Source organism: Dioscorea cayenensis, chromosome 20, assembly GCF_009730915.1.
Source record: "Dioscorea cayenensis subsp. rotundata cultivar TDr96_F1 chromosome 20, TDr96_F1_v2_PseudoChromosome.rev07_lg8_w22 25.fasta, whole genome shotgun sequence".
NCBI lineage: Eukaryota > Viridiplantae > Streptophyta > Magnoliopsida > Dioscoreales > Dioscoreaceae > Dioscorea > Dioscorea cayenensis.
In genome coordinates, this window is record NC_052490.1 from 26,220,418 (window position 1) to 26,247,565 (window position 27,148).

Sequence of the window (27,148 nt, forward strand, 5' to 3'; positions counted from 1 at the left end):
AATTACATCGTCCGTCCAAACTTTCAAACGCATTTCTCAACAAACAGCGCAACATCATGATTCACGATTTCTCTCAAAATTGTGGTGTTTTACATTTCACCCCTGAAAAATTATAAATTATTTATCAATTGTTGTTTATTAAAAATATCTCATAATCACCCCTTTTTATTTTATTTCAGTTGCTCACAAAGCAATTTTTTATATTTTTTAATTAAATTATATATATTTATAATTATTTATCATGTTTACTATAAATTCTTTTAATCCAAACTATATGAGAATCATGTGTTGACATGTGCCTCGAAAAGCCCAAATAATAGCAAAGAGCTTATTTAATACTTTAATTTAATAGTTTTTTATTTGGTAGAATGTTATTGGTTGTTATTGAGATCTCTAACCTAAAAAAAAGTTATTGAAGCTATATTATAAAAATGTCATATTTGATATCTACTTTATAATTAATTTTTCATTAAAAAAATCAGTTTTTATTAGAAATAAATTAATATATAATTCGGTATTAATAAATAAATTATGATTTTTATAAAAATTAGAGTGATTAATAATCCATTCTAGTGAAAAGATAATGAGTTTTGATTATAATTAAAATATAATGTCTTATTTTGTCGATAACATTTGTATATATATATATATATTACAAAAAAAAGAATATATATTATACAAAATTCTTAATTAAAAATAAAAAAAATATCGAATATCCTTTGACTCAACTAAAAATTAAAACCGGCAAAAGGCAGCAAGAAAAATAATAAGAAGATTTATGAGGTGTTATTTGATAAATATGTAGTAGTAGGAAATATTCTTATTTTTTAGGGAGTGAAATGAAAATAATCCTCAAAAAATTTCCAATTCTAAAAAAGGAAGCAAAGCTTCAGTTCAAAAAGCTTCATCTCAATTGCAATCCGTCTTGCTTTCCCTTCTCCCCGATCGGAGTGTGGCAGAGTTGCTACTTCTGCTTCTTCAGTTCGGATTGGGGAAGTCGGAATGGGAGTTCGCAAGGTGGGCAAGTATGAGGTAGGGAGGACGATTGGGGAAGGAACGTTTGCCAAGGTGAAGTTCGCGCAGAACACGGAGACTGGCGAGAGCGTGGCTATGAAGGTCCTTGATCGCGCCACCATCATCAAGCACAAGATGGTTGATCAGGTTTTTCTCTCATTCATGAGTTTCTCTTGTTGCCCTCTTGATTTGCTGCACTACATTGTCTGCAAAGCTTGTTGACCTAACAAAGGAAATATTTTTTTCTGGTATTGTGATCGGAATGTTAGTTTTAGTATTTGAGAAGGAGTGTAGTAATTCGACTTTGTGAACTAGTGTTAATGAAGAATGCTGTGTGAATACCTGCTGTAGCTTTACTGGGGATAGGACTATAGGAATGATTGGTAAAGCTTCAATCTTCTGATGATGTTTTGAATTCTTAAACTACTTTATGAACTTTGTGAACTAGGATTGAAGAATGGTGTTGTGTGAATAATTACTTGCTATTAGCTTTGTCATGTTTCTTTTGATCATATTTTACAGATTAAACTAAAAATTTTCTTTAATGTCGGTTAAAGATCAATTTAACATAGGTTTTGCAATCAGAATGGTAGTTCTATTCTTTGTGGAGAAAGCTTGAATTTTGAGGCTACCATATCAAGCTTGTGAAACAGTAGTAGTGAAGAGTGCTGTTTAACTACTTTCTATAGCTCTATTGGGCACAGGAATGATTGTTGTATTATTAGCCCGTGGATGCATTGTGAGGAAAAACCATTAATCTTCTGATGATGTTTCTGAATTCTGTAACTAGAGCACAGACCTTGTGACCCGGTATTAATGAAAATTATGTGGTAAAGAAATATTTGCTATAACTCTGCTGTGCTCCTTTTGATCCCATTTTGCAGATCAAACGGGAAATTTCAATAATGAAGCTTGTTCGCCATCCCCATGTTGTCCGTCTTCATGAGGCAAGATTTTGTACTCATCCTTGTGAATTGTTGTTTCATGTTTTGGTATTATATTGACTATTTAGTAATAACAAAGTTTGCTTTCTTGAAACTGTGATGTTTAGGTATTGGCAAGCCGGACGAAGATATACATAATCCTGGAGTTTATTACAGGTGGCGAGCTGTTTGATAAAATTGTGAGCGTCAAACCCATGTTTTTTTAGCATCATTTGCTTACTGTTTTCTATTCATAGCATTTGATATAGGATCCTGCTACCCTCTTTGATAATGGTGATATGTTTGTAAGCTTAAAGTTTATTCACTTGTATGGTAAATGAATGTGAACATAATAGCTTGCAATGGAGAATAGAAAGCATTAATGATAAATGCAAGCCTACTTAGGACGTGCTTGTGTGCCCACACACTTATTTTTGTCTATGGCTACTGTACTGTTATATAAATCTCTATACATATATCGTAAGCATGATAATAATCATAAGTGTTACTTGTGGGTTTGAAACAGTGTGGTATTACTTGAGGAGGGTTTTAGCTAATGTTAGTGTTTTTAAATATTTTTTATTAATGTTTTTATGGCTTCCAGAACCTATAAGTGCAAATACAATGAAGGGATTCATGAATGGGATTAAAATCACGAATAATCCTTATGAGAAAATTGATTTTGAGAATAATTTATGATGTCTGCTTTTCTCTGCATATCATCTTTGGGAATAATATTTTTTCTGTTGGTGCTTCTTAATGTTTTGGATTATAAATTGTTCGGATTTTATCTCGCATTTCCAAGTCAAGGGACAAGTTTAATTTAGTTTTGCATTTCAAAATATAATTGAATTAGGATTTACTCTTGTTTGAGTGGAAAATTGAAGTGTATTGTTTTCAATGAGCTCTACATGACTTGCTAAGAAAAATAAGAATGTAAGTGTAAACAATCAAAATATAATTATAAAATATAGTATTATTGTGAAGATCTCTAGATTACATTCTTATATGAAAACATTAAACATTTACTATATTATATTAATTGTACCCTAAGTTATGACATGGTGGAATGCCATCTTTTTAGAGCTTCTTGCTCTTCTTGCTCATAAATGCTTGTTCAGTGGCTTCGCTTTTGGAAAAGTTCCCCATGACTCTTGTGTTTCACCATAATTGTTTCTAAAGTAATATGATGCAAAAAGCACCTTGCCAAGGTAATAATGAGATTAGAAGGAAAAAAAGATCATGCTCACAGATGATTTGATAAACAAGGGATATTACAAGCTCCAACTTTAGGCCTGATTGAAGTTTTTATATCAAAACTTGCATAAACAGCACAAAGAATAATTGCTTCAATTATTTGGATCGTGTACCTTATTGATTGGGTGCATGAATTTGTTTGACTATATACATAAGCTTACTAGAGATTAGAATGTAGCCATTGTCAGTGATCCAAACATTATTAGCTGCCGATGAACTTGCTCCAAGCACTGCCAAAGGATTTTTGGCGCACCAGTTTGCAGTGAAGTTCCAACTGATCGTGTAGCAGCCATTGTGGTTAATTGAGCTGGTGGATGCTGTCCTTGGTAAGAATGACCTGATTGGTTAAAGAATTCCAGTGCTTTGTGATTATTCTTCCCAAAAATTTGGCTTGGCAGTTTAATTGGTACACCATTAGGACCTTGTTGAACAAGCTGAACAGGGGAGCCAGAGTTTCCACCACGTCCGGATCTTCCGCCATGCTAAGTTCAATTAGATGAACGACCACTCCTTCTATTAGAATTGATTTGCAGACTTTGAAGGTGAGCAGCGAGCATAGCTGTAGGTTGGAAATTAGATTCCTGACATTTATCCTCCGATTAATTGCAACCTCTTCTGCTTTCAACATAACATGCAATTCTTCCAAGTGAAGAGGAGCTGAACGGGCATACAGGGATGTGGTGAAAACATTATAGACTTGTGTTAGACCATTAATTGTGTGCAAGATGATATCATTATCCTCTAAAATTACAAAAGCTGCCTGCAAGTTTGTCCCAGAGATCCTTAGGATGTGGTGAAAACATTATAGGCATATGTTAGACCATTAATTGTGTACAAGACAATATCATTATCCTCCAAAATTACAAAAGCTGCCTGCAAGTTTGTCCCATAGATCCTTAATGTGTCTGAGATATGAGTCGATCGATTCTCCAGGACATTGGGAAATTAGATCCAAAATGGGTTCAGGAACCCATGTTGGATTTGATAGGAAGATGCCAGAAATCACTAAGTTAACGCCAAAATCAACAAAACCCTAGGTTGACGGAGAACATGAGGTCAACAAAGATGGCGCTGGAAGTTGGAAAGCGGCGTTGGTTGGAAAAAAGGCCTGAAGTTAGTGGAAGAGGGTTGTTAGCTGTTGGCCTTTTGACGGCTCTGATACCATGAAGCAGTGTTGGATTAAAACAAATTTTCTATTCTTCTCATTAGGGCCATCCACCTTTTTCCTTTTGGAGGACACTAGTAGTGGTTGACGTGTATGCCTAACAAGGGCCATGCCATCTATTAGTTAAGGTATTAAAGATTTAGTGAAGCCATAATTTGGAGATTATCCTCTGACCCCCCATAATGTGCTGTCTATTTCTTTGAATTTTCACTCTTTCCTGTTTCTAGGCATGTGTTTGATTTCTGAATCTGACTTAAACTCTTTGCAAGTAACACATTTGTTTGAAGATTTTATTTCTTATTCATAATTGCTTTAATAATTTTTTTAATGACAATATACAACAGGTTCGCCATGGAAAACTCAGTGAAGCTGATTCACGCAAATATTTTCAGCAACTTATAGACGGTGTGGACTATTGTCATAGTAAGAGGGTCTACCATCGAGATCTGAAGGTCGTCGATGGCTTCATGTGGAGAAGCATGTTCTGAATTTGGATTTCTATGAGATTCTTAATTTTTTTTCCTATTGTATATACAGCCAGAAAATCTTCTTCTTGATTCGCTTGGAAATCTAAAAATTTCAGACTTTGGGCTTAGTGCATTGCCTGCTCAAGTAAGATTTTTTCTAATTTCACATATGTTCGTAAAATGGTCTAAATGTCTCAAGTAGTTGTTTATGTAATGGATCTCTGTATAGGGTGTTGGTCTTCTCCGTACAACTTGTGGAACACCAAACTATGTGGCACCAGAGGTATCTGTTATTCATTGAGAAAATGTTTTAATAATTTGCACGAATCCTAGTTTTATTATATTGTTACATATCTTAATTGCTGCATTTCTGAGACATTGGGGGTGCTAAATAACCATATTCGTTTTTCTTGTCTATCATTATGATGATGTCAAAGAGGTGATTCATATACGTGCCTATTATTGTTTTGTTTGCTCTTGATGTCCGTGTAAGAAAAGATGTAATTATAACATGCACATTAGTGATATAAATGTGTGAGGTCCTTTTGCTTGTTTTTCTTAGGAGCTATGCCCGAGTAATTGATGGTGCTAAAATTGCGAGGGAGTGAACAAATGCTGGGATATCATGTGGACCTTAACAATGCGATTTGATATTATCCAAAAATTTCTTGTGTTCATCTCTCTGTAATGCAGAACACATAATTTTGACAATTTCTTGCTACACATGACATTTCTCTATTGTCATTGTTTTGCAGAATGTTGATAGGATATTGGCATGCTTCTAGGTTAATGATCTGATTTACAATATGAGATTAGTGAGCTTGAAAAGTACCATTTAGGTTAAAAGGATATATTGCGATTTAAACTGCCATTAAAGTGCTACACAGATGGTCGAGTCAATCATGGTAGAAGTATGGGATTTTCAATTGACTTGAATATTTGAAATTCTTAATTTATTTCATATTTTTCTTAAAGAGTTAAAAGTGGTAGGTGAGTTATTTATAGGCTAGTCAGGGAGGAAAGAAAAAGGAAATCAAAATAAATTTGTAGGCTTTTTTATTTTGGAGAGTTTGGATAATGTCAGAGAGAAGCAAAATTGTGGTATGATTATCATTGGCATTTGGATTAGGTGAACCGATTGTGAACACTCGCCTTCGTGGTAAGGTATACTGATCCATGATCTGATTCCTTTCTAGTATTTGTGAGGTTGTTAGTGTCCAAGATTTACAGTTAGATTTATAATTTTTACCAATTATAATTTCCATGAGTAATATTTTTTTTCCTAGTTTAAAATTAAGTATTAAAAATTAATTAGTATTATGGATTGAAAACTAGATGTTAATTCCTTCCATTAGTTGAAGCATAACATTTTGATGATGAATAAGTTTTCCTATGGGTTAATGTTGAATCAGCCTAATTGACTGCTTAGTTGCATGGTTTAGGTTGGATTTCTTTTTAATCCAATTAATCACAATAAAGTAAATGAATGTTAGTTCATCCTGCAGGCAATCTAGATGAAAATACTGAATTGGGTTAATGTGGAATCAGTCCAATTGACTGTTCATTACATTGTTTAGGTTGGATTTCTTTGATCCAATTTATTGTGATAAAGAAAAGGAACATTTAGTTTATCATGAGGGCATTCTGAATGAATTATGTTGAATTAGCATCATCTGTTTTTACTTTGAGTAAGCTAGGTATGTGTCATTTTTAGCAATAATAATTGGGTAATTGATCATTTAAGGGTAAGCTAACTATTTATTATTTCCTGATATATTGAATAGGCTTGATTGATTGGTTAGTTGAATGGCTAACGTAAGCTGAGTGATATGATCAGTTATGTTGGCGTACTACAAAAAGCCTAACATAATTTTAATAGATGGTTATGAAACAAGATACATATTTTCTGCAACAAGGACAGGATTAAACATGTTTTAGTTCATTCAAGACCATTTTCCTCTCTATTTATTAGGTGTCATATAGGCCATTTTATGCTTTGCGAAGTTTGGTATTCATACTATATTGGTACATGTGGTCGCGCTCGTCGACCAATACTGAGGTGATAAGTACCACATTTCTTTCTATTAATGAGATCTCCTTGCCGATGATTTATGGCTATGAAGAAGAAGCAGCCAACAAGCTAGATGGTGTAAATGGTTATCTTGTGCCATTTTAAGTTGTAACTAAGTGGCTCCCATAGTGGAGATTGTTTAACTGTTTGAAGTTTTATGCGATCGGATTTATGAATGAAATGGAATTTCAGGTACAACTAACCTGTTAGCAACACATGAAATATAGGATAGGTAAGGCAACATGATGAAAGAGGTTATTTATTTGTATCTTTTTATAGGATATCATAAAATATGTATCTTGAAGATGTTCATTTGGCAAGATTGTCAGATCTCTCACCAAGATAATGACTATTAATTAGCATTGCAAGCCAGCCGAAAGTGCATCAAAAAAATTAGCGCAACAATAATCATTAAACATAATTTGTTACTGAATCCAAGTTTAAGCTCATAATAGAGGAAATTGGTCACAACCATTATAACATACTGTTTTCAAAAGCTTTATAAGGAAATCACTCCTGCTAAAGTACTTATTAATGCACATATGAGAAGTCTTAATGTTGTGGGCATACACCTTGGTTTTTATAATAACTATCAGGCTAAACACATGGCTGTTATTTTCCTTCTAGCTAAACATGTTTCTTTTAAAGGTGTTTGAGGTGTATATGGTGGTCGTGTATGGCTTATTAATGCAGTTGATTCCTCTTCTGACTAAAAATATGATATATCTCCATTAATCTACTTGACCTATCAAATTGTCCAACCAACATGCATTTCTACTACTTCAGTTAGCTGAGAACATTCTGCCAGTATTTTATGCTGCCATTTGCATAATGGATCCTAGATCCTTGCTAAGGTTAATGTTCTCTTATTTATGTTTATGCCTAGCACCAAATACCATAATGAAGATTCCTTTAAGTTACCAGTTAGTAAGCTAAATATTTCATACATTTATATTCTTTGTACAAGTGTAGCATTATAGGTGGTTTTGCATCCGCTTCCTTTAACTAGTGTCAAGCTTGCTTGAAATTTTACTTTAGTTTATCCTTTTGGCTGGAAAAGCAGTTGGTACTGGTTTGTTTCTGTTTTAAGTTTTTTAAATCTTCATGTGTTATTTAGCTATGTTGTAATATATGAAATTTTGCCTGGTAAACGCATGTTCTGTTGCAGGTACTTGGTCATAAAGGCTATGATGGTGCCATTGCTGATGTCTGGTCTTGTGGGGTCATTCTCTATGTTCTAATGGCAGGATATCTCCCATTTGATGATGTAGATTTAACTACTCTTTACAGCAAGGTATGCTGTTAATATCTTGAGTGATTTCAAGGTATCTCCCATTTGATTGATGAGATTGATCCAACTGCTCTCTAGATTAAATTACTCATGCTAATTCCTTGGACGCCATTTAGGGTCTTTAACCTTGTACCATCTTAGATATGAATATTATTTTTAAAAATGTAAAACCATGTGCCATCTGTTTAACATAAATCATTGCTATTTTCGATGTTTGTCACTGTCTGTAAAACCTGAAACTATAGGTGACCTGTGGAAATGAGTGTCCCGTTGTCGGCTAAAATGGGTTAATTAAATCATTGAGTACAACTTGATGGTATGCAGAGTCAGATATGTGATAGGTTTACATATGCATCAGAGTTGATTATGAAGGTGTAATCTCCTATTATCGAAGTTGAAAATAGGGAGATATTTGCTTTTTTTTTGTTCTAAGACTTCAATCTGGTACACATACACTTATTATAGACCAAATTAGGTACAACATGGTAAGTGTCACGGTACTGACCGAGCGTCACTTGACCCGTGCGGCAATTGGCTGCGCACTGCGCGCACCAACCCAACCAAGTCCAAGGATTGCACATCCGTGCCTCTACAAGCAAAGATACAAGTAACCACACCCACAAAACAAGAAAACAAGAAAGTGAAGAACCAGAGATTAGAGAGAAAAACTTAAACTCTCTAGAATGAAGTCAATGTTACACCATGAGCCTTAACAACACTGGCCAAGCCCTTCACCCAACTCCCAAAGGATGAAGGTAGTCCAAAGTCTTAACTTCCCTAAGACTAAGGACCAAGGGATGCCTAATGACCCACCAAAGATCAAAGGATCAAGAACTCCAAGGAAGAAACCTGTCTCTCCAAGGAAGCCTAAGATGATCTTCTCCTATTGCTTTTCACCCCCTTTTATAGGCAAAGGCAAAGTGATAACCTCTCTTGCCCATACCGGCCATGCCGCTCGCGTCATGCCGATGTGACCTACTCCATGCCGCGCCTTGCCTTGCCCAAGCCTTGGCCCATGTCGCGTCATGTCGTGCCCACGCCTTGGGTCATGTCATGCCATGCCTTACCCACTCCTTGGGCCATGTCACGCCATGCCATGCCCACGTCTTGGGTCATGTTGTGCCATGCCTTGCCCATTCCTTGGGCCATGCCACACCATATCTTTGCCCATATCTTGGGTCAGGTCACGCCTATATATGCTATCTCGGCTCACCGCTGGGCGAGAGCCCTCTCACGCCCACCCAATCAAGATGACCGACCGTACAATATCGGTGCTTACACTTGACCCTGTTGATCGGCCAACACTTAGCCAATCTTCGGCCCCTCGGCCTTTTCCCCACGATCACTCTCGGTCAAGGTCCCTCGGCCACGCGTTGCTCGGTAAGCACTTGGTCACACGTGACACCGGCTTATGTGATGCTTGCTCGGCACTCCCAGCTAGGATCCTCGATCGTGTGTGCCTCCCGCGCACCGCTCGGATGATCGTACGGACATCAACTTCTTTGGACTTAGATTTTGGCCTAGCTTGGCCTCCTTGGCCATCTCCCTTCGGGAAGGCATTGACCTTCCCGAGCATGTGAAGAAACCCTGTGACAGTATCTTCCTTATTTAGTCCATAATAGTAGAAACTATCCAAGACCAAGTCAGCTTACCAGATGGTTTCTCAAAATAAAAAAAAAAAACTTAATTTCAACAACCCTTTCAAGTTGGTGCATGTATATTCAACATGCCCAACTTACACAAGATTGAAACATAGCCTTAAAGAGATTCTTAGTGGACATATTTGCAATTTGATCTGTAGAAGGAACAAATGGAGTGCAAATTATTCCATTCTCAAGCTTTTCTTGTAGGAAATGCCGTTCAATCCCACGGTTTACTGATGTCATGCTAGATAGGATTGTGAGCTATGCTAATAGCTGCTTTGTTGTCACAAAATAGCCTTATAGGCGGATCAATTCTTTGGTTTAGCTCCTTTAAAACTTGTTGCAGCCGTATCACTTCACAAACACCTTGTGCCATGGCACGATACTTTGCCATGACACTGCTTTGAGCAATAACATTTTGTTTTTTTGTTTCTCCAAGTTACTAAATGACCCCACAGAAATGTACAGTAACTGGAAGTTGGATCTTATGCTTGTTATTGAACTAGCCCAATCTGCATTTGTGTAGACCTTAATATTTCTCTACTCACTCTTCTTGAAGCATAGTCCCAAACTTGGTGGCCTTTTTAAATATCATAAAACACGATAAACAGCTCTAAGATGAGCTTCTTGTGGTGAGTGCATATACCGACTTACCACACTCACAACAAAAACAATATTAGGTCTTGTATGGGAAAGATAAATCAGTTTTCCAATAAGACGCTGATATTTGCGCTTATCCAGAAAATTAGCATCATTTTCCTTTTTAAGTTTTTGATTTGGATCTATCAGTGTATCACTTAGTTTACATTCACTCATACCTGTCTCGACCAATAAATCAAGTACATACTTTCTTTGAGAAATTACAATTCCTTGCCTTGATCTTGCCATTTCCATTCCCAAGAAATACCTCATCTATCCTAAATCCATAAGTTCACATTCAGAAGCTAGGCTTCCCTTTGATCTTACAATTTCGTCTTCATAATCTTTAGTAATAATGGTGTCATGCACGTATACAATCAATACAGCTACTTTACCATCATTGGAGTGTTTGAAGAACATTGTGTGATGGTTGTTCCCTTTCTTAAACCTTTTTTTTTCCAGCCTTTGTAAATTTCTCAAACCATGGATGAGGGACTCTTTTAGACCATATAAGGCCTTACGAAATTTGCAACATTGATCTCCAAAATCCTTCTCAAACCCAGGTGAAGGATCCATAAACACTTCTTCTTCAAAAACTCCATTAAGAAGGTGTTCTTAACGTCTAGTTGATAGAGTGGCCAACCCTTATTTGTAGCAATCGAAATAATACTCCGAACAGTGTTCAATTTAGCCACAGAAGCAAATGTATCTTGGTAAACTATTTAATGTCTAAGTGAAGCCCTTTGCCATTAACCTTGCTTTATAATGGTTAATAGTACCATCGACATTGAATTTAACTGTAAAAACCCACTTGTAGTCCTTAGTTGTTTGTCCTTTCGGTTAAGGAGCCTTTTCCCAGCTGCCGTTCTTATCTAGGGTAGCTAGTTCTTCAAAAACGACTTTTTTGCATTCAGGAACTCTCAAAGCTTCTTGTATATTCTTTAGAACATCTACAGTGGACAAATTAGTAGTAAAGGCACATAAAGAGGGAGATAATTGACTACAGGGTCACGAACTTAGCAAGAGGATGTTTTGCACACGATAGAACACCTTTCCTAAGAGCAATAGGAAAATCTGTACCTTCAGGACAAGAGGATAATGCAGAATAATTTGTTGGTGAAGCAATAGAACTTACAACAGGTACATCATGTGGAAGTGAGCTCGGACTAGAGTCTTGGCCATGGTAAGAAGCAATATGCGTATCATTTCGAGAATGTTTGTGCCGTGAAGAGACCTGTAGCTCAAGTACATGAGCTCTATGTTAAGAATCTACACTTGTTGGAATAATAACGTTATTATATCAGATATAGGAGATGGTTTTCCAGGACCAAATTCATTTGAAAGGTCTATATCAAGTGAAAATAAATCCTCTGTATCAAAACTAAATATATTAACCGAATCTTGACTAGAGATCCCATCCTTAAGATCAGACTGGGCAAAGAAATGCTCATTTTCAACATAGGTAGCATCCATAGTGATATGGAATTTTTTTAGTCAACGGATCAAAACACTTATACCCCTTTTGATCGGAAGGATATCATGTTAAAACACACTTAATGGCTATTGGATCTAGTTTACCAGGGTTGTAACTATAAAGACTACACATCCAAAGACTTTTGGATCAAGATAGGAATTAGCTTTGTTAGCGGAAAACACGCATGCAACACGCTTAGAGTTGCCTTAAATTTAAGAATTAGACTAGGCATTCTATTGATCAAATAGATTGCACTTAGGATAGCCTCTTCCCATAGGTATTTTGGTACTTTTGTGATAATATAAGAGCTTTATCAATTTCCAAGATATGACGATTCTTCCTTTCAACAATGTCAATTGTTGTGACGTATTAATATAAGAACTTTGATGAACTATACCTTTTTCTTGAAACAAAGATACTAGGTATTGATTGAAATGTTCCTAGCATTGTCACTATGAAAAAATCTTAATTTTTTGACCAAATTGAGTTTCTACCATACTATAAAAATTCTGGCCAATTGTCACAGCATCTGATTTTTCCTTAAATAAGTAGACCTAACACTCTTTTGTATCATCATTTGTTGAAGTAATAAACCACTTATGACCTAAAATAGTTGGTATTCTAGAGGCCCCCATACATCACTCACTATGTACAAGTGTAAAAGGAGTAGAGGGTTGGTATAAACACGGGGGAAAAGTACTATGACGATATTTAGCTAATTCACATGCTTCACAAAAAAATAGGGAACAATGTTTATTAAGAAGCAACTTTGGAAACAAATATTCATGTATTGAAAACTAGGATGACCAAGCCTAAAATGCCAAAGCATAACATCGTAAATATTCTTAACAGAAAGAGATTTAGAACTAGAAAACTGAGCTTGTCTATTCACATTGTAGCCATCATCAAAATAATAGAGTCCACCACACTCTCTAGCAACTGCCAATCATGTTCCCTGAGCTAAAATCCTGAAATTGACACATAAAGAACAGAAATGTAGGACTACAATTAGTATCAAAGGTTATTTTACTGATTGAGAGTAGATTACTAGAAGGATTGGGAAGGGACATTCTTTGGTATAAAGGAATCATTGAGTTTGATGGATCCTTTCCTAGTTCCGTAGAGATGGATTTATTCGCAGTGGTGACTTTAAAATTGCAGGCATAAGGATTGTAGGTATGAAAGAGTGTGAAACAACTTGTCATGTGATCGGTGGTACCAAAGTCAATAATCCATGGAACACGAGAAATAGAAGAAAATTAAAGGCAGCTAAATTTATAAAATTACCTTTTGAGCTAGTGAACATGAGGAGGTTGCATTAGAGGAAAGTATGGATGAAAAATTTTATATAGTTCAAGTTGCTCCTTACTGAGAGTTGGTTGTTATGATGAATTAATAGCCTTAGATTGCTCAAATGACGCCACAGATCCAACTTGGAGTGCTTTATTATCATTAGCGGAGGGATTAAATGATCGGGGGGTTCCAATTAGGCGATTTGTTGTGTGAAGTTCCCAGTATATTTCCCTTGCATGATGTGGTTTATGATAGTGGTCACATCATACCTTTTTGGCCTGTTGGGATGGACTAGAGGACTGATTATGTTGAAGGGCTGCACTAGCAGAGGTCTCATGATGTGCAGTAATTGGATCACCAACCATGACATGTCTGCATCCATCTTCTCATTAAATTTTTTGAAAACTTCACATAGAGAAGGAAGTGGTCGTCGTCTAAGAATGCCTCCTCGTATCTCATCCAACAAGTTGTTAAGACCGGCGAGAAATTAAAAAACCTGATCATTCAACAACCGTTTCTTATGACAAGTAATATCTGTAGCACATGTCCACTCTTCATCATAGCATAAATCAAGCTCTTACCACAATGATGCCATCTTATTGTAGTTATCAACGATGCCCTAATCTCTTTGCTTGCACTTCCATAGTCGAGTTTTAAACTCAAAAACTTGAGAAGAATCCTCCAAATTGGAATAGGTTTCTCGTACTGCATCCCATACATCTTTAGCAGTTGGTAAGCATTGATAAGTTTTTCCTATTGCCAGTTCCATGGAGTCGATAAGCTAAGCGATCACCACATAATTGTAGACTGCTATACATGCAAGTTGGGGGGTCATTATCTGTAGGTCTCTGTGTTTCACCAGTGACATACCCGAGTTTTCCCTTGCCATCACTTACTGAAGGCATAGATTAAGCCCAATCCAAGTAATTTTTATTATTTAATTTTTGAATGGTTAGATGGAATGATGGATTGTTATGTCCATTATGAATTTGAGAGATTGAGGAATTATCTTCATCAGTATTTCCAGAAGAGGCAGAGCTTCTAGTCATGGCTCTAGATGCCATTAAAGCCGGATGGTAGGAACTAGGATCCATGTATCTCTGATGCCATGAAAACAGAGAATTTTTTATTTTTTTATTTTTTTGTTTCTCAAACTTCAACCTGGTACACATACACTTATTATAGACCAAGTTTGTTACATCATGATAAATATCTCTTAACTTAGTCCACAATAATAGAAACTACCCAAGACCAAGTCAGCTTATGAGTTGGTTTCTCATGATAAAAAATCCTTTATTATTTCAACAGAAGTAATAACAATTAACAACACTTCTTTATATTAGAAAATCAACTTATACAAGCCAGGTTATCTAGTTCATTCAACTATAGATTTTTGTGCAAATCTAGTATTCATGTATAACCCTTCATAAAAAAACATTTAATATACAATCTAGTCTACTATTATCTCTAGAAAAAGGGCGGGCCTTAGAAGCAATATAAGAATGAGGTTGAATTTCTATTACTTGAATTGAGATAATTCATTTATTCTGGTACTTTAGATGTCTTTTATTACATTTATTTATTGGGTTCTCTGCTTGCTTCTGTAAAAGTTGTGAATTGCTTATTTACCACAACAACATTGATGTTTTATTGCATATTTCTACAAATCTCCTGTTTTTGCTTACATATTCCAGTTGGTGGCCCTTTGTGGTGTCAAACTAATGGATGGAAAAAAAGAAATTGCCAAAATGGCTTTATGCTCATGCGCCTCTTAAAGTTTTTTCTTATTTTGTGGACTCAAGCTTTTTGAAGTCATAAATGACTGTTATAGGTTTGCTGATATACCAATATAAATTTATTTTGTGAACTTAAGTTATTTGAAATAATAAATTAACATCATTTGTTTGCTAATAACTATTTTATAGTAGTTAGTTGGGGAATAAATTTATAAAACTTGATAAAAAAAATTTACTTTGTCAATTGCATGAAAATGCTATTTGAGATTATATTTCTAATTATGTTACCATAACAACAATTACCGTAACAAGAACAAATTTTTTTTTTTACTTAGCGTTAAAATTTTAGTTTTGTAACTAAACCAGATGTAATTTTCAACCGTATCTCGACTAGACCAAAATTGTGCCACATTTTAGTTAACTTTGGTCACAACTTTATTTTAAAACTAGATCAAGAGTTTTTGTTGTTGAAATGGAAATTGTCAATGAACAAGAGTAGGATTTAGATGGTTATAATTATGGAGAAAATGGAAGTGAAGATGGAATATTGATTTAGAATTTTAATTTGATGATGATTTTTTTAATTAGTCATATTTGGAATATATCTCAGGAGGGATGGGTCAAACTTTGTCTTTAGTCTTAAAACAATCTTTTGAGGTACTTAATATCACTATTATCTTTTATTAAAGTTAAATCTTATTATATTTGTTGGAAATATAGTTCCACATCGGTTGTGTGATAGAAGTGTAATGGGTTTATACATAGGTATAGGGGTTGAGCCACTAAGTCTTGAGAATTTTTGGTGTAAGATCCCTAAGCTTATGTAACACCCATATAGGGCCTACTAGTACAAAATATAAAATCTTAACAATATTCATATATGTTGTGTGTGTGCATGTGCCTTGCTTAGCTCGATCAAGTGCTATTTTTGCGCCTCGTGCCTCGGGCAATATAAGGGTCCTAGCGCCTATGGTGTGCCTTTCGCCTTTGACAACATTGGGCCTCATAGTCGCTCCAGGGCTTGGCAACAAAGCTTGGCCTTTGGCAGAGCAAGCTGTGATGGAAAGAAGTGACGCTGATCCGATGAAGGTTGACAAACTTCAAGGTAGTGGAGGAGACCAGTTGGCTCGATAAGTGGTGATGCTAAAAAATGGCAGCAATGGGTGGTTACAGTGTCATGAAGAATGTGTTACTAAGAAGAGGTATGAAGGTAATGCTTACTTTGGCGGAGGAGAGAGAGAGCAAACCTATAATTGGCATGGAGAAGATGACTGGCTGTTCTGATGAAGTCTGGTATGGACTGTATCAGGTAAGCAGATGGTTTAGCAAGACCCATTAGCTTGTCGACAAGGAGATAGGGAGAAGACAACAAGGAACAGGAAGAAAAGAAGATTAAAGTTTAGACTTTGAAAGAGGAAGAGATCAAGCATCAGGTTATTTTTGAGATTTTAACCACGGGTTAGATTTGAACTATGGTTAAAACCTATAAGCCTGAAAACCACTCACGGAGGTTGATGGCAAGAGTATATAAGCAATAGAACTTGTTTTGCTGGGGTATGCAAACAAATATTATTATTGTTGGGCTAATAAGCAAATACACACTTTCCTAGGGTATACGTGCAATTTTCGCTTTATTATTTTTGCATTGATATGCAGCGTTAATTGTAGAATCTGCACTGCAAATTTTCTTTGAATTTCGTGAAACTAATGGATTTTCAATGTATGCCACCTTCATGCAAGAAATTCATTGTTAGTATATTATCTTAAAAACTAATGATTTTCTTCTTTCATATTCAACAGATTGAAAAGGCTGAATTTTCGTGCCCATCATGGTTTCCTATTGGAGCAAAGTCCTTGATTCATAGGATTCTTGACCCTAACCCAGCGTCTGTAAGTTTTTCTTCTGCATTTTAAACCCTGGCAGAGGAATCGATGTTCGACATTACGCCAGAATTAGTTCATTTTGTAAGATGTCCTCTTAAATCTCCTGTGCTTTGTGGTTGCAAGCAAGAAAGCGATATGGTTGAGATATTGCTGATATTATTGCATAAAGTCAGTGGTATTTTTAGTCATGTTTAGATGGCCAGAAATTATTTAAAGAACTCTTTAATGGATTTTCAGTGATCTTTAATTGTAGGCTATGATGAGAGGGCAGTTTGGATGGGTTCTTAAGAAAATTAAAATAAATCAGGTAATGAGATGCAATATTAGGATAAGGGCTTAGTTATGGGAAAAAAGACCTCATTAGTATGTTTTATTTAGTTTAAGTTCCTGTAATCAATTTATCATTACTTGTGCAAGTAACTTCAATTTTTTGCTACAATCAACTTTAAGTTGGTATATGTTAACCCAGCATCTAATTCATATTGATTTTTTTGGCCAATAACAATTCATAAGTAAATTTGTCGCCAATGAAACCTTGCCCAATAAGTTATGTTTGATTAATTTAATCTGTTGTACGTCAATATTTGTTGGTTCACTTGATTTTATATATCTTGCAAAAGTTTTGTGACTTTTAAATGTGTAAGTTAATTTTCATCCTGTTTTCCCTATGATCTCCTATCCATTGGATAGGATGTGCCTGTATGTTCCTTAGGGCCTGCTCTACCTTGTCACGTCTCCCTTTGCGTTGATATCTTGCATTGTGCCGCTGCAGTTGTGGTAGCACACAGATCTCCACTTTCAGTTTAGTGCCCTCACATCCATTGCACTATGCAACTTGCTGACACATGCAAGCATCACTGCTCTACTTCCTCTTGCAGCAGTTGACTAGGAATCTATCCAATAAAAATGATTGTAGCATAGATGGGTTTTTTTAGGCCAATATCAACTCAATTGCAGTCAAGATAGTGGCATCTAATCCTGATTCTAACCTGTGATCAGCCTCTAATTTTTTTTCGGCATTAGATCCAACCAAATACTGTTGTGTGTAGCTGATTTTAATGTTATGATGAGGACAATAAATATGTCTCACATGCCTGACATAGCTACCCTGATTTGTGACCACCATACAAAAGATTGAGTTCGCTCTAGAATTTGTAGTTAAACATGTTTTTTTCAATAAACTATAACTATCCGCTTATAGAATGGTTTGCCTTCTTGAATGTAATTAAAAATGATGTGATCCAAAGACACTGTTTAGATCCTGAATTCCTCTTGATTCTTGATTGGCCATGAAGGTTTCAGTATATGTCATGCATTAAATATGTTTGACTCCCAATCTGATGCTTGTAATGTTTTCTTTCATAATTTAAGGGTCTGTTTGTTTTGCAGGATTTGCAAATACTTGGATGTGAAAATCCCTGGATTTTAGAAATCCCCCGTTTGTTTGAAAGGATTTCAGAAATCCATGTATTTCCAGATCCCAAAAATGAGGGATTTTGGAATTCGGCCAAAATGGCCGAATTCCAAAATCCATGAGTTTTGAATCCACTATCTCCACTATAGTCTATGTTTAAAATAACTAACCCACTATCTCCAACATTAACTTTATCACAATTAAATATTTTTAACTTTATCATAATTGATATATTTAATTAATTAAAATTTAAAATAAATAACTATAATTATTTAAAAAATTTAAAACACATTTGAAAATTTTATATAGTGAGATTTTATCTTTAAAATTTTTTTAACAGCCTTACCTATTAATATAATATATAATTGATATAATTATTATATCCATCATTTTAATAAATAATTAATATATTATATTTTATTAGAATAAATTAAGTATATATTAATTATATTAATTATATAATATATATTAATTATTGATATAATATATATTAATTATTTATATTAATTATTAATATAATATAATATTATTATATCCAAATTTACAAATCTCTATAACCAAACACAAAATTCTGTGATCCAGTATTACAAATACATCCAACCAAACACTAGATTTGACTCTTCTGAATTTACAAATCCAAGGATTTCTAAATACAAATCCACTGCATTTTCAACTACATCCAACCAAACGCCCCCTAATGGGATATTATTATCCATCTGCTTTCTTGTTATGGAAATGATATTACATTAGAAAGTTGCAAAGAGAACTGTCGAGGTGTGAATGAGTTGTTAATAAATTAAGAAAATGGGCACATAGAAATGGGCAAACAGGTTAGGAAGATGAGTTTGAAATCCTTTAAATAGAGGAATAAAGCCAATTACTTAATTGGAGGGATGCCGTTAGAAAGGTTTCAGTTTTGGGAATGATTTAGTTTTCTATTTGGAGTGATTTAGTTTCCTATTTTTCCTCTTATAAATTACAATATAATACTATATAGTATTAATTCATATGATGTAAAGAATTTAAAATTCTCTTTCCCATATCATATTTTTGCTTCATTTTACTAGATGGTATCAGAACTTTAAGTTTTTGTTTTGGGATTTCTTCTTTCTTTAAGTAGCCTTCATTGCCACGTGTTTGTGTCTTTCTCTGAATATTGTTTCTTGTGTGTTCCAACCTTAGTTATTGTGAATTTCCTAACTTCATCATGTCAATCTCCGACACCTAGCACTACTAAAAAAATTCCAGTTCTGTTCAGAAAATTAGAGATTTGTAAAATGTTCAGGCCTTCTGTAGGCTTAATAGGAAAAACTATCTCAAATAGTCTCAATTTGTCCACACATATCTTATAAGTAGAAAAAGATAGCCATCTTACTGGAACAAGGCAGGGAAAGGATGACTCGATATGGAGTATTGGTTGATTATTTATGATAATGTCTTGGCTATGGGAGTTCATGGATACTGTGATTAGCGGCACATCTATGCTTTTGGCCATAAAGATTTGAAACTTCATTTGTCGCACATATTTGAAGGCCCATAATGATATGCTTAAGTGTATGATATCTGGGTCAAAATTCTAACCACTAAACAAAGAACCATATCTATCAGAGTACATAAACTTACTACAATATCTATGGTAAGCACTCGATCATTATTGAGTTTTCGAGATGAAATGCCCTGAGGATACTGCCATTTTGAAGAGCTTCATTGAAAAAAATTGGCTTAAATTTTCTAGCTAGAATGAATCCTGAATTTGTAAGTGAAGGATGCAGATCCTTGCCAAGAAAGACACCATTTCTCGAAGTAATAATTTATTGATTTGATGAGAAGAAAGCTGGAGTGTTATGCTTGAACACAAACCATGGACAGATCAACCCTTGCGGCAAAAATAAATCATCAAGAGGAATGAATGAGTGATATGCCCAAAAATGGTGAAACTTCATGAGGCTCAACAAGGAAGCAATTAAGAAGTTAAGCAGTTTGTTGGGGTTTCTCGAGAAGCCTGTTGGAGCTTTTCTTTAGATCTTTCAGATAAACCTTCATTTCTTCTTTGCATGAAATCTCAGGCAAAGGATATGCAAATTATTAGATAATAGACTCTAGTGCCAAAGACCATATGACCTGTACATGTCAACTCTTCCACATCTGTACTACATGCCCAAGTAAAAGACAATTATTAGTGGCCAATGGCTCTTTAACTACTATTAAAGGCTTTGGAGATATATATTGCATACTTACCCTTTAAAAATGTTCTCCATGTGCCAAAATTGTTAGCTAGCCTTTTTTTGCATTCACAAGTTCACCTATGATCTTGAATGTCATGTTAATTTTTTCCCTTCTTACTATGCTTTTCAAGATCAGGGGAAGAGGATTAGGCTTGCTAAGGAAATAAGTGGCTTTATTACCTTAAATCATCTACGGAAAGTGTGAGCAATTTATCATCTTTTCTTAATTCCTCAAATAAATACGCCATTTGGTTGTATCACCTATGTGTAGGGTATCCATCATTTAAGGTTTTAATAATCATGTTCTCGATTTGTTTCAACGGTTAGATATCTCAAAGTTTCATTTTGATATTTGTAAACTAGCAAAACATACTTACGTATGTTCCCATTAGAAATAAAAGAATCTTTCGTCGTTGTTATTAAATTCATAGTCACATTTGGTGTCCTTATACTGTACCTAATGTTTCTCGGGCACATTGGCTTGTATCTTTGATTGATGATTGCACTTGGGTTGCATGGCTCTTCCTTAAATAAAAAAATTTGATGTTAGCATTGTTATACCTATATTCTGCATAATGGTTCAGAACCAATTTGTGGTTAAAATAAAAAGCTTTAGGATAGACAATGCTATTTCAACTTTTAATGACAGGGCATTATTTATGATTCATCATTTATTTACACAATACAACAAAATGGGGAGGGCGGAAGGACAAATGAGCATTTACCCAACACCACCGATACTTTAAACTTTTAAAAGAATGTTCCTAAGTCCTATGTCCTATTGAGAAGAGGTGGTTCTTATTGTCACACACATGATAAATATATTTTCCTTACACGTGTTAGACAACAAGAGTCTTGTAGAGATCCTTAATAATTTTTTCTCTCTTCAGAACCTCTAATTGCCTCGAATGAAGCGTATTTAGGTGCTTTGCCTCTTATCCATGCCCGCAACCAATATAGAGGTAAGCTGGACTCCCAAGACATTGGATGTGTTTTTCTTGATTACTCATGTACTGAAAAAAGAGGTTACAACTCTTCACCCAAAAAATTTTACATCTCTACAGATGTCACATTTACTGAAAGTACACTTTTCAAGTCTCCCATCTTCAATAGGGGATTCCAATAGTGGGAAGTGGGACTTGTGAGTCTTTTCAACCACTTAATACCCTTGACTTTCCTAATGCTTTAGCTTGTGTTGATAAACCTGATTTCTCTAAGGTCATTACATCTAAGTCTCCCGATCTTACCATTGAACCCGAGTCATGTCTTGTCCTAGCCAATGTTGCTCACGATCTTCCAAGGTTCTCTTAGGTGTATTGAAGGAAGAAAGCGGTTCCAAAATTGGCATAGGTCCAAGAATCAAACTTTGAGCCTGCCAATGAGATCATGGTAAGATCTGATCCATATTTTCACATACCATCTATTAAGACATCTATTGGCATAACAAATGGCTTAGACTTTTCCATTGCTATCAGAAATTGTATTAGAAAGCGCATTAAATGACCATTTTATCCACCATTTCACTACGTTTTTCTTAACTGGCTGTCACTAGCCCACAGAAGGTTCATTGCGAGTTTATAGACCATGACTATCCTTAATACTGTATTTGATGGATTGTCAAAAGGGAGTGCAGTGATGCTTTTAGAGAAGAGATGAGTGCATTAGAAAAGAATAAAACATGGGAGATTGTTGATAAACTGAAAGGAAAAAATGTTGTTGTTTGCAATTGGTGGAGTTCAGGCGTTCGGTGGAGTTCTCTGAGTTCAAAAAAGGCTTTGGAAGTGGTGGGAAGTGGGTTTTTATAGGGTGGCTCACTTCTTCCATTTTAAAAAAAAAGAACATTAAAAGTGGGGGGAAGTCATATCACTTCCTTCCACCAATTCCAATTTTCCCCCAAAATGAACGCCTCCTTAGACCTATAAGGTTGATTATTGTGGGACTTCTGCTCCAATTGTAGAAACGAGTATTGTGAGAATTATGGTAGTACCATTGGCGGCTTCAATTGGCAACACCTACAAAATAACATTAAGAAGCTGAAAAAGAACTAGTTGTTGATAAAAGAATGTATTAGAGGCTAGTTGGTAGACTCATGTACCTTGCTACATTCGACTAGACATAGCATACTCAGTGGGCATGATCAACCAATTCATGTATGATCCTAGAGAACATTACCTTCAAGCGACTTATAGGGTGTTACATTACTTGAAAACAATATGGGAAAGGAATATTGTTTAAGAGGTACGATGCTCTTGCTCTAGAAGCTTACATTGATACTAACTATACAGGTTCTCTTGCAGGTAGAAGATCAACTACAGTGCATTGTGCTTTTCTTAGAAGTAATCTGCTAAAGTTGAAAAAGTAAAAACTAGAATATGGTGGCAAAGTCATCAGCATAATCAAAATTCAAGGCTAGTGCTCAAGGATTATGTGAACGATTACAACTAAAGATTGTCCTTGTTGACATGAGAATCAAGTGGAAAGGTCCTATGAATCTCTATTGTCACAACAAGTCAACTATCAATATTGCTCATAATCTTATGCAACATAAAAGGTCAAAGCATATTGAAATTGATAGACATTTCATTAAAGAACAATTGAAGCTAGGATTAGTGTGTATGTCCTATGTTCCATGAAAGCGCTAATTACTTGATGTTCTAAGTTCTAACAAAAGGGTAGAACATTTCAAATTTCCATGATCTTGTATTGAAGTTGGGAATTGAAGGCATCAATGCTTCAATTTCTTAGCTGAAAGGGGACTATCAAGGTGTGAATGAGCTGTAAATTTATTAGGAAAATGGGCTAAATTTAGCAAGATTGTTTTGAAATCTCTTAGATGGAGGGGTAGAACCAATTCCTTAAACACAGGGATTTGGTTAGAAAGTTTCTAGGTTTAGGAATGATTTAGTTTTATATTAGGAGTGATTTAGTTTCTATTTTCCTCTTTTAAATTATTGATGCGTATCGCAAGTGCACGGGTCATTAAGTAGTGAATAGGATATCGTTCCTATGAGGACTATGATGTCGATTACTAATTTCTTGCAACTAAAGGTCATCTAGACAAATCTAAATAAGAATAAACAAGATGATTAGAATAATTGTAATTGAAACTAAAACTATTAAAGTGTGACTAGTGGCAAGGAGGGAGAATTCAGAATTTAAAGGCTTCTAGGATTAGCATTTTACCCTAATGATAAACAAAAGACCTTATATAACTCTCTATTATGGTTAATTGTTTGAAGGTAGTTTATCCTAAAGTACTCACTATTTCCTTTCAGAATATAGCGAGTTATCTAATTTAGATCTGTTGGAAATATAGTACATCGGTTGTGTGATAGAAGTGTTATGGGTTTATATATAGGTATAGGGGTTGAGCCACTAAGCTTGAGATTTTTTAGTGTAAGACTCCTAAGCCCATATAGGGCCCATATAGGGCCCACTAGTACTAAAAATATAAAAGCTAACAAGATCAACTTCTACTTCCGTGATAATTGAATCTAATTTGACCTTTTGAGTTCCGTGATAACCATTGATTCTCTAGAAATCCAAATCTATAGTTTTAGGCTTAATCCTAGGGTTTGTAACACTGTTGTTCACTTTTTGGTCCTTCATTTGGTGTCTAAGATCATGCAAATATGGGATCCATCACATTCACAAGCATTAAGTATCAAAAGATTAAATCAAATGGAATTTAAACATTAAAGTAGAAAGCAAAGTTAATATAAAGAATCTTTGTTCATTAAGGGGCTAATCCCCAACCCTACAAAAATAGATCTACTTACTCATATTTGTTTTACAACCAATGATGTTCAAACTAAGCACCAATAAATAAAAAAAAAAATAAAGAAATAAAGAAAAATTGGTTTGATCGATGAGTTCCATGCTTGAAAGTTAATAGATCTTTAATTAATTCTTGATCTCCTCCGTCTTTGGGTGTGTGCTTTGCACTTCTAATGTTTCTCAACCTCTAACTCTCACCACGGCAGCCCAAGATCCCTTTCTCAAAACCTTCCATGGTCTTGTATAGAATGAAATAAACTAGGGTTTTCTTTGGCGGCTATGCGCCATGGGTGTGGTGTGCACCGTGGGTGAGTCAAGGTCCTTTCTGAATTAGGATCCTGCATTGTGCTCCATGCCCATGGTGGTTGACATTGGTGGTCATGGTCCTTGACGACTCTTTACTTATATTCCTTTATCTCCACAACTGTTCATCTTTTTTTCTTCTATAATGCTTCAAATAATTATATAATTGATGACAAATTCCAACCATATGCATATAAAGCACCAAAACGCAATAACCCAAACCAAAATGGTAAAATATTCAAGCAAAAATATTATGATTAATTGATGCGTACGGCAAGCGCACGGATTGTTCAAGTAGTAAATAACATATCATTCCCACAAGAACTTTGTTGCTAACTTCCAATTTCTTGCAATTAGGATTACTTAGTCGAATTGATAGGTATGTGCATTGTGGAAATAATAAGTAATGAAAACTAAAACTAAGGAAATTAAAGCTACTACCAATGGCTTGATTAATTTAGATTTCAAGGGCTTTTAGGATTAAGGTTCACCACAATGATTGATAAAAGACTTCGTATTGACTCTTTTTCGGTTTAGTTTAATTGTTTTGAAAACGGAATATCCTAGGATACTCACTATTTACTTTCAGAATATAACGAGGTATCTAAGAGCAACTCATACTTTTGTGATAATTGAATCTAATTAGATCTTTTAAGTTTTATGACATCCAGTAATCTTCAAGAAATCATAATCTAGGATTTCAGGTTCAATTCTAAGGTTCCAACACCTTAGTTCACCTTTCAGTCGTGTAAAATCATGAAAATATGAGGGACCTAACTCATTCACAAGCATTGAGTACCATAAAATCGAATCAAAAGCAAATAAACATTTATAAGAAAATAGAAGTCAATACATAATCAATTATCTAAACACTAGGCTAATCCCTATCCTACAATAAAAGATCTACTCATTCATGTTCGATTTATAAGCTAAAAGGTTCATATCAATCATAGACCGAAACATGGAATAAATCAAAGACAAAGAAGAAACTCTTGATTCTTCATGCACGATGTTCTTGTATATAGATAAATCTCTCCCTCTATCTTTGTTTTCTTTCTCCTTTTTGATAGCTTTTTATGATCCCAGCTCTTAGAGAAATTGTTTCCTTGTTCTTGTAGCCAGAGATCCTTTTAAATTTTTTTCTTGTCCTTATATAATGGAGGGTTAAATTAGGGTTGTGATGGCGGCAAAGATCCACAATTATGCTAGCTAGCACAGGTGGGTTGTGCTTTTTCTAGGGTTTTAGTCTTTATAATTTATGTACCATGATTCATGGATGTGGTAGTTGCCATAGGTTACTCGCGTTTCAAATAAAGGTTGAACTTCACTTATTTGCATGTAAACTGATAAATAGCATTAACTTGAACTAGAAGAGTAAAACTCAATTAAAACATAGGAAAAGATGCATGCCCTACTAAGAAATGAAACCTAAATCTATTAAAATATACTATAAATACAGCACTTATTACTAATGAACGAATTAGACCTAATCCTTGGTTAAAATGTCATAAGATTTTTCGCTTAACAATTGCTAGTAATATCAGTTCATTTGATGTGAAGAATTCATAATTTTCTTTATTATCTTATATTTTTGCTTCATTTTACTACAACTTTTTCTTAACTTCTTTTGCTTGTGTTTGGAGATATTACTAGAAGAAACAAACTTCATGGTAACTACTTTGTGGGTTGTATGCAGTTTGTTTCAGACAAGTAATTCTCATCCTTGAAGTCTCCAATTATAAATTATTCTCCATGTAGTGCATATGACAAATAAACTACTAGTGCATTCTTTCTTTCTTTCTTAATTTTTTTATAGATATATATGTTACTGTAGTCAATATTTTTATTTTTATTTTTTAATAATTGACTTGTATGTGTAATGTCTAACAAGAGTTTTTGCTATTTCTTGGTAGTTGACTGATTAATGAAATAAGGGGTGTCAATTTTCATGTTTAATTATGTTGATTTACTAGACTTTGTTTACTTTGTCAGCGGATTCGGATTGAAGATATCAGAAATGATGAATGGTTCAAGAAGAATTATGTGCCTGTTAAACCTATTGAAAATGAAGTTGTTAATCTGGATGACATTAATGCTGTTTTTGAAGATTCTGAGGTAAGGTTTTCAGTTTGTCTACTCGTACCATTTTTTTTATCTTAAAGAAAAAAATTTATCTTACAAAAATAAGTTTAGTTGTATGAAATTATAGTACCTAGAAACATTTGTTATTCTCTTTGACTGACTCTCTTATAAGATTAACTGGTAATTTGGTATCAGTTAATTTGGTAACTATGGATCTGAATATCTAAACATGGGTCTCATTCTATTAGCTTAAGCTTGTAGGTTGAATTGGATTTGGATGATATGTTTGGTTTGCATCGAACACCTCCCACTTGGATCTTCTGGTTGATGTTTGATAAAATAGTGGTACTAATCAACAGTCGGTCTTTTTTATACTTGACATGATGCAAGGAATGCAACAGACCAGGCTTGCCTGTTTGTTCAAAGGACTTGTGGAGCAACACGATTAAGTTTTGGTATGAAACATTATGGATCTGCCAGACCTATTTCG

The 27,148-nt window shown here is 34.7% G+C and overlaps 1 protein-coding gene across 1 annotated transcript in view; it reads left to right on the forward strand.

Moving 5' to 3' along the window:
* The first annotated feature begins 894 nt into the window (after window positions 1–894).
* Window positions 895–27,148, forward strand: part of LOC120251215 (CBL-interacting protein kinase 8-like) — a 35,199-nt gene continuing 8,945 nt past the window's right edge. The window contains exons 1-9 of the mRNA XM_039259747.1: window positions 895–1,161; window positions 1,899–1,961; window positions 2,066–2,137; window positions 4,704–4,811; window positions 4,897–4,971; window positions 5,056–5,109; window positions 8,066–8,191; window positions 16,774–16,863; window positions 26,569–26,691. Coding sequence (XP_039115681.1) covers window positions 1,003–1,161; window positions 1,899–1,961; window positions 2,066–2,137; window positions 4,704–4,811; window positions 4,897–4,971; window positions 5,056–5,109; window positions 8,066–8,191; window positions 16,774–16,863; window positions 26,569–26,691 — 870 coding nt within the window. The 5' untranslated portion in view covers window positions 895–1,002. The remainder of the gene's footprint in view (window positions 1,162–1,898; window positions 1,962–2,065; window positions 2,138–4,703; window positions 4,812–4,896; window positions 4,972–5,055; window positions 5,110–8,065; window positions 8,192–16,773; window positions 16,864–26,568; window positions 26,692–27,148) is intronic.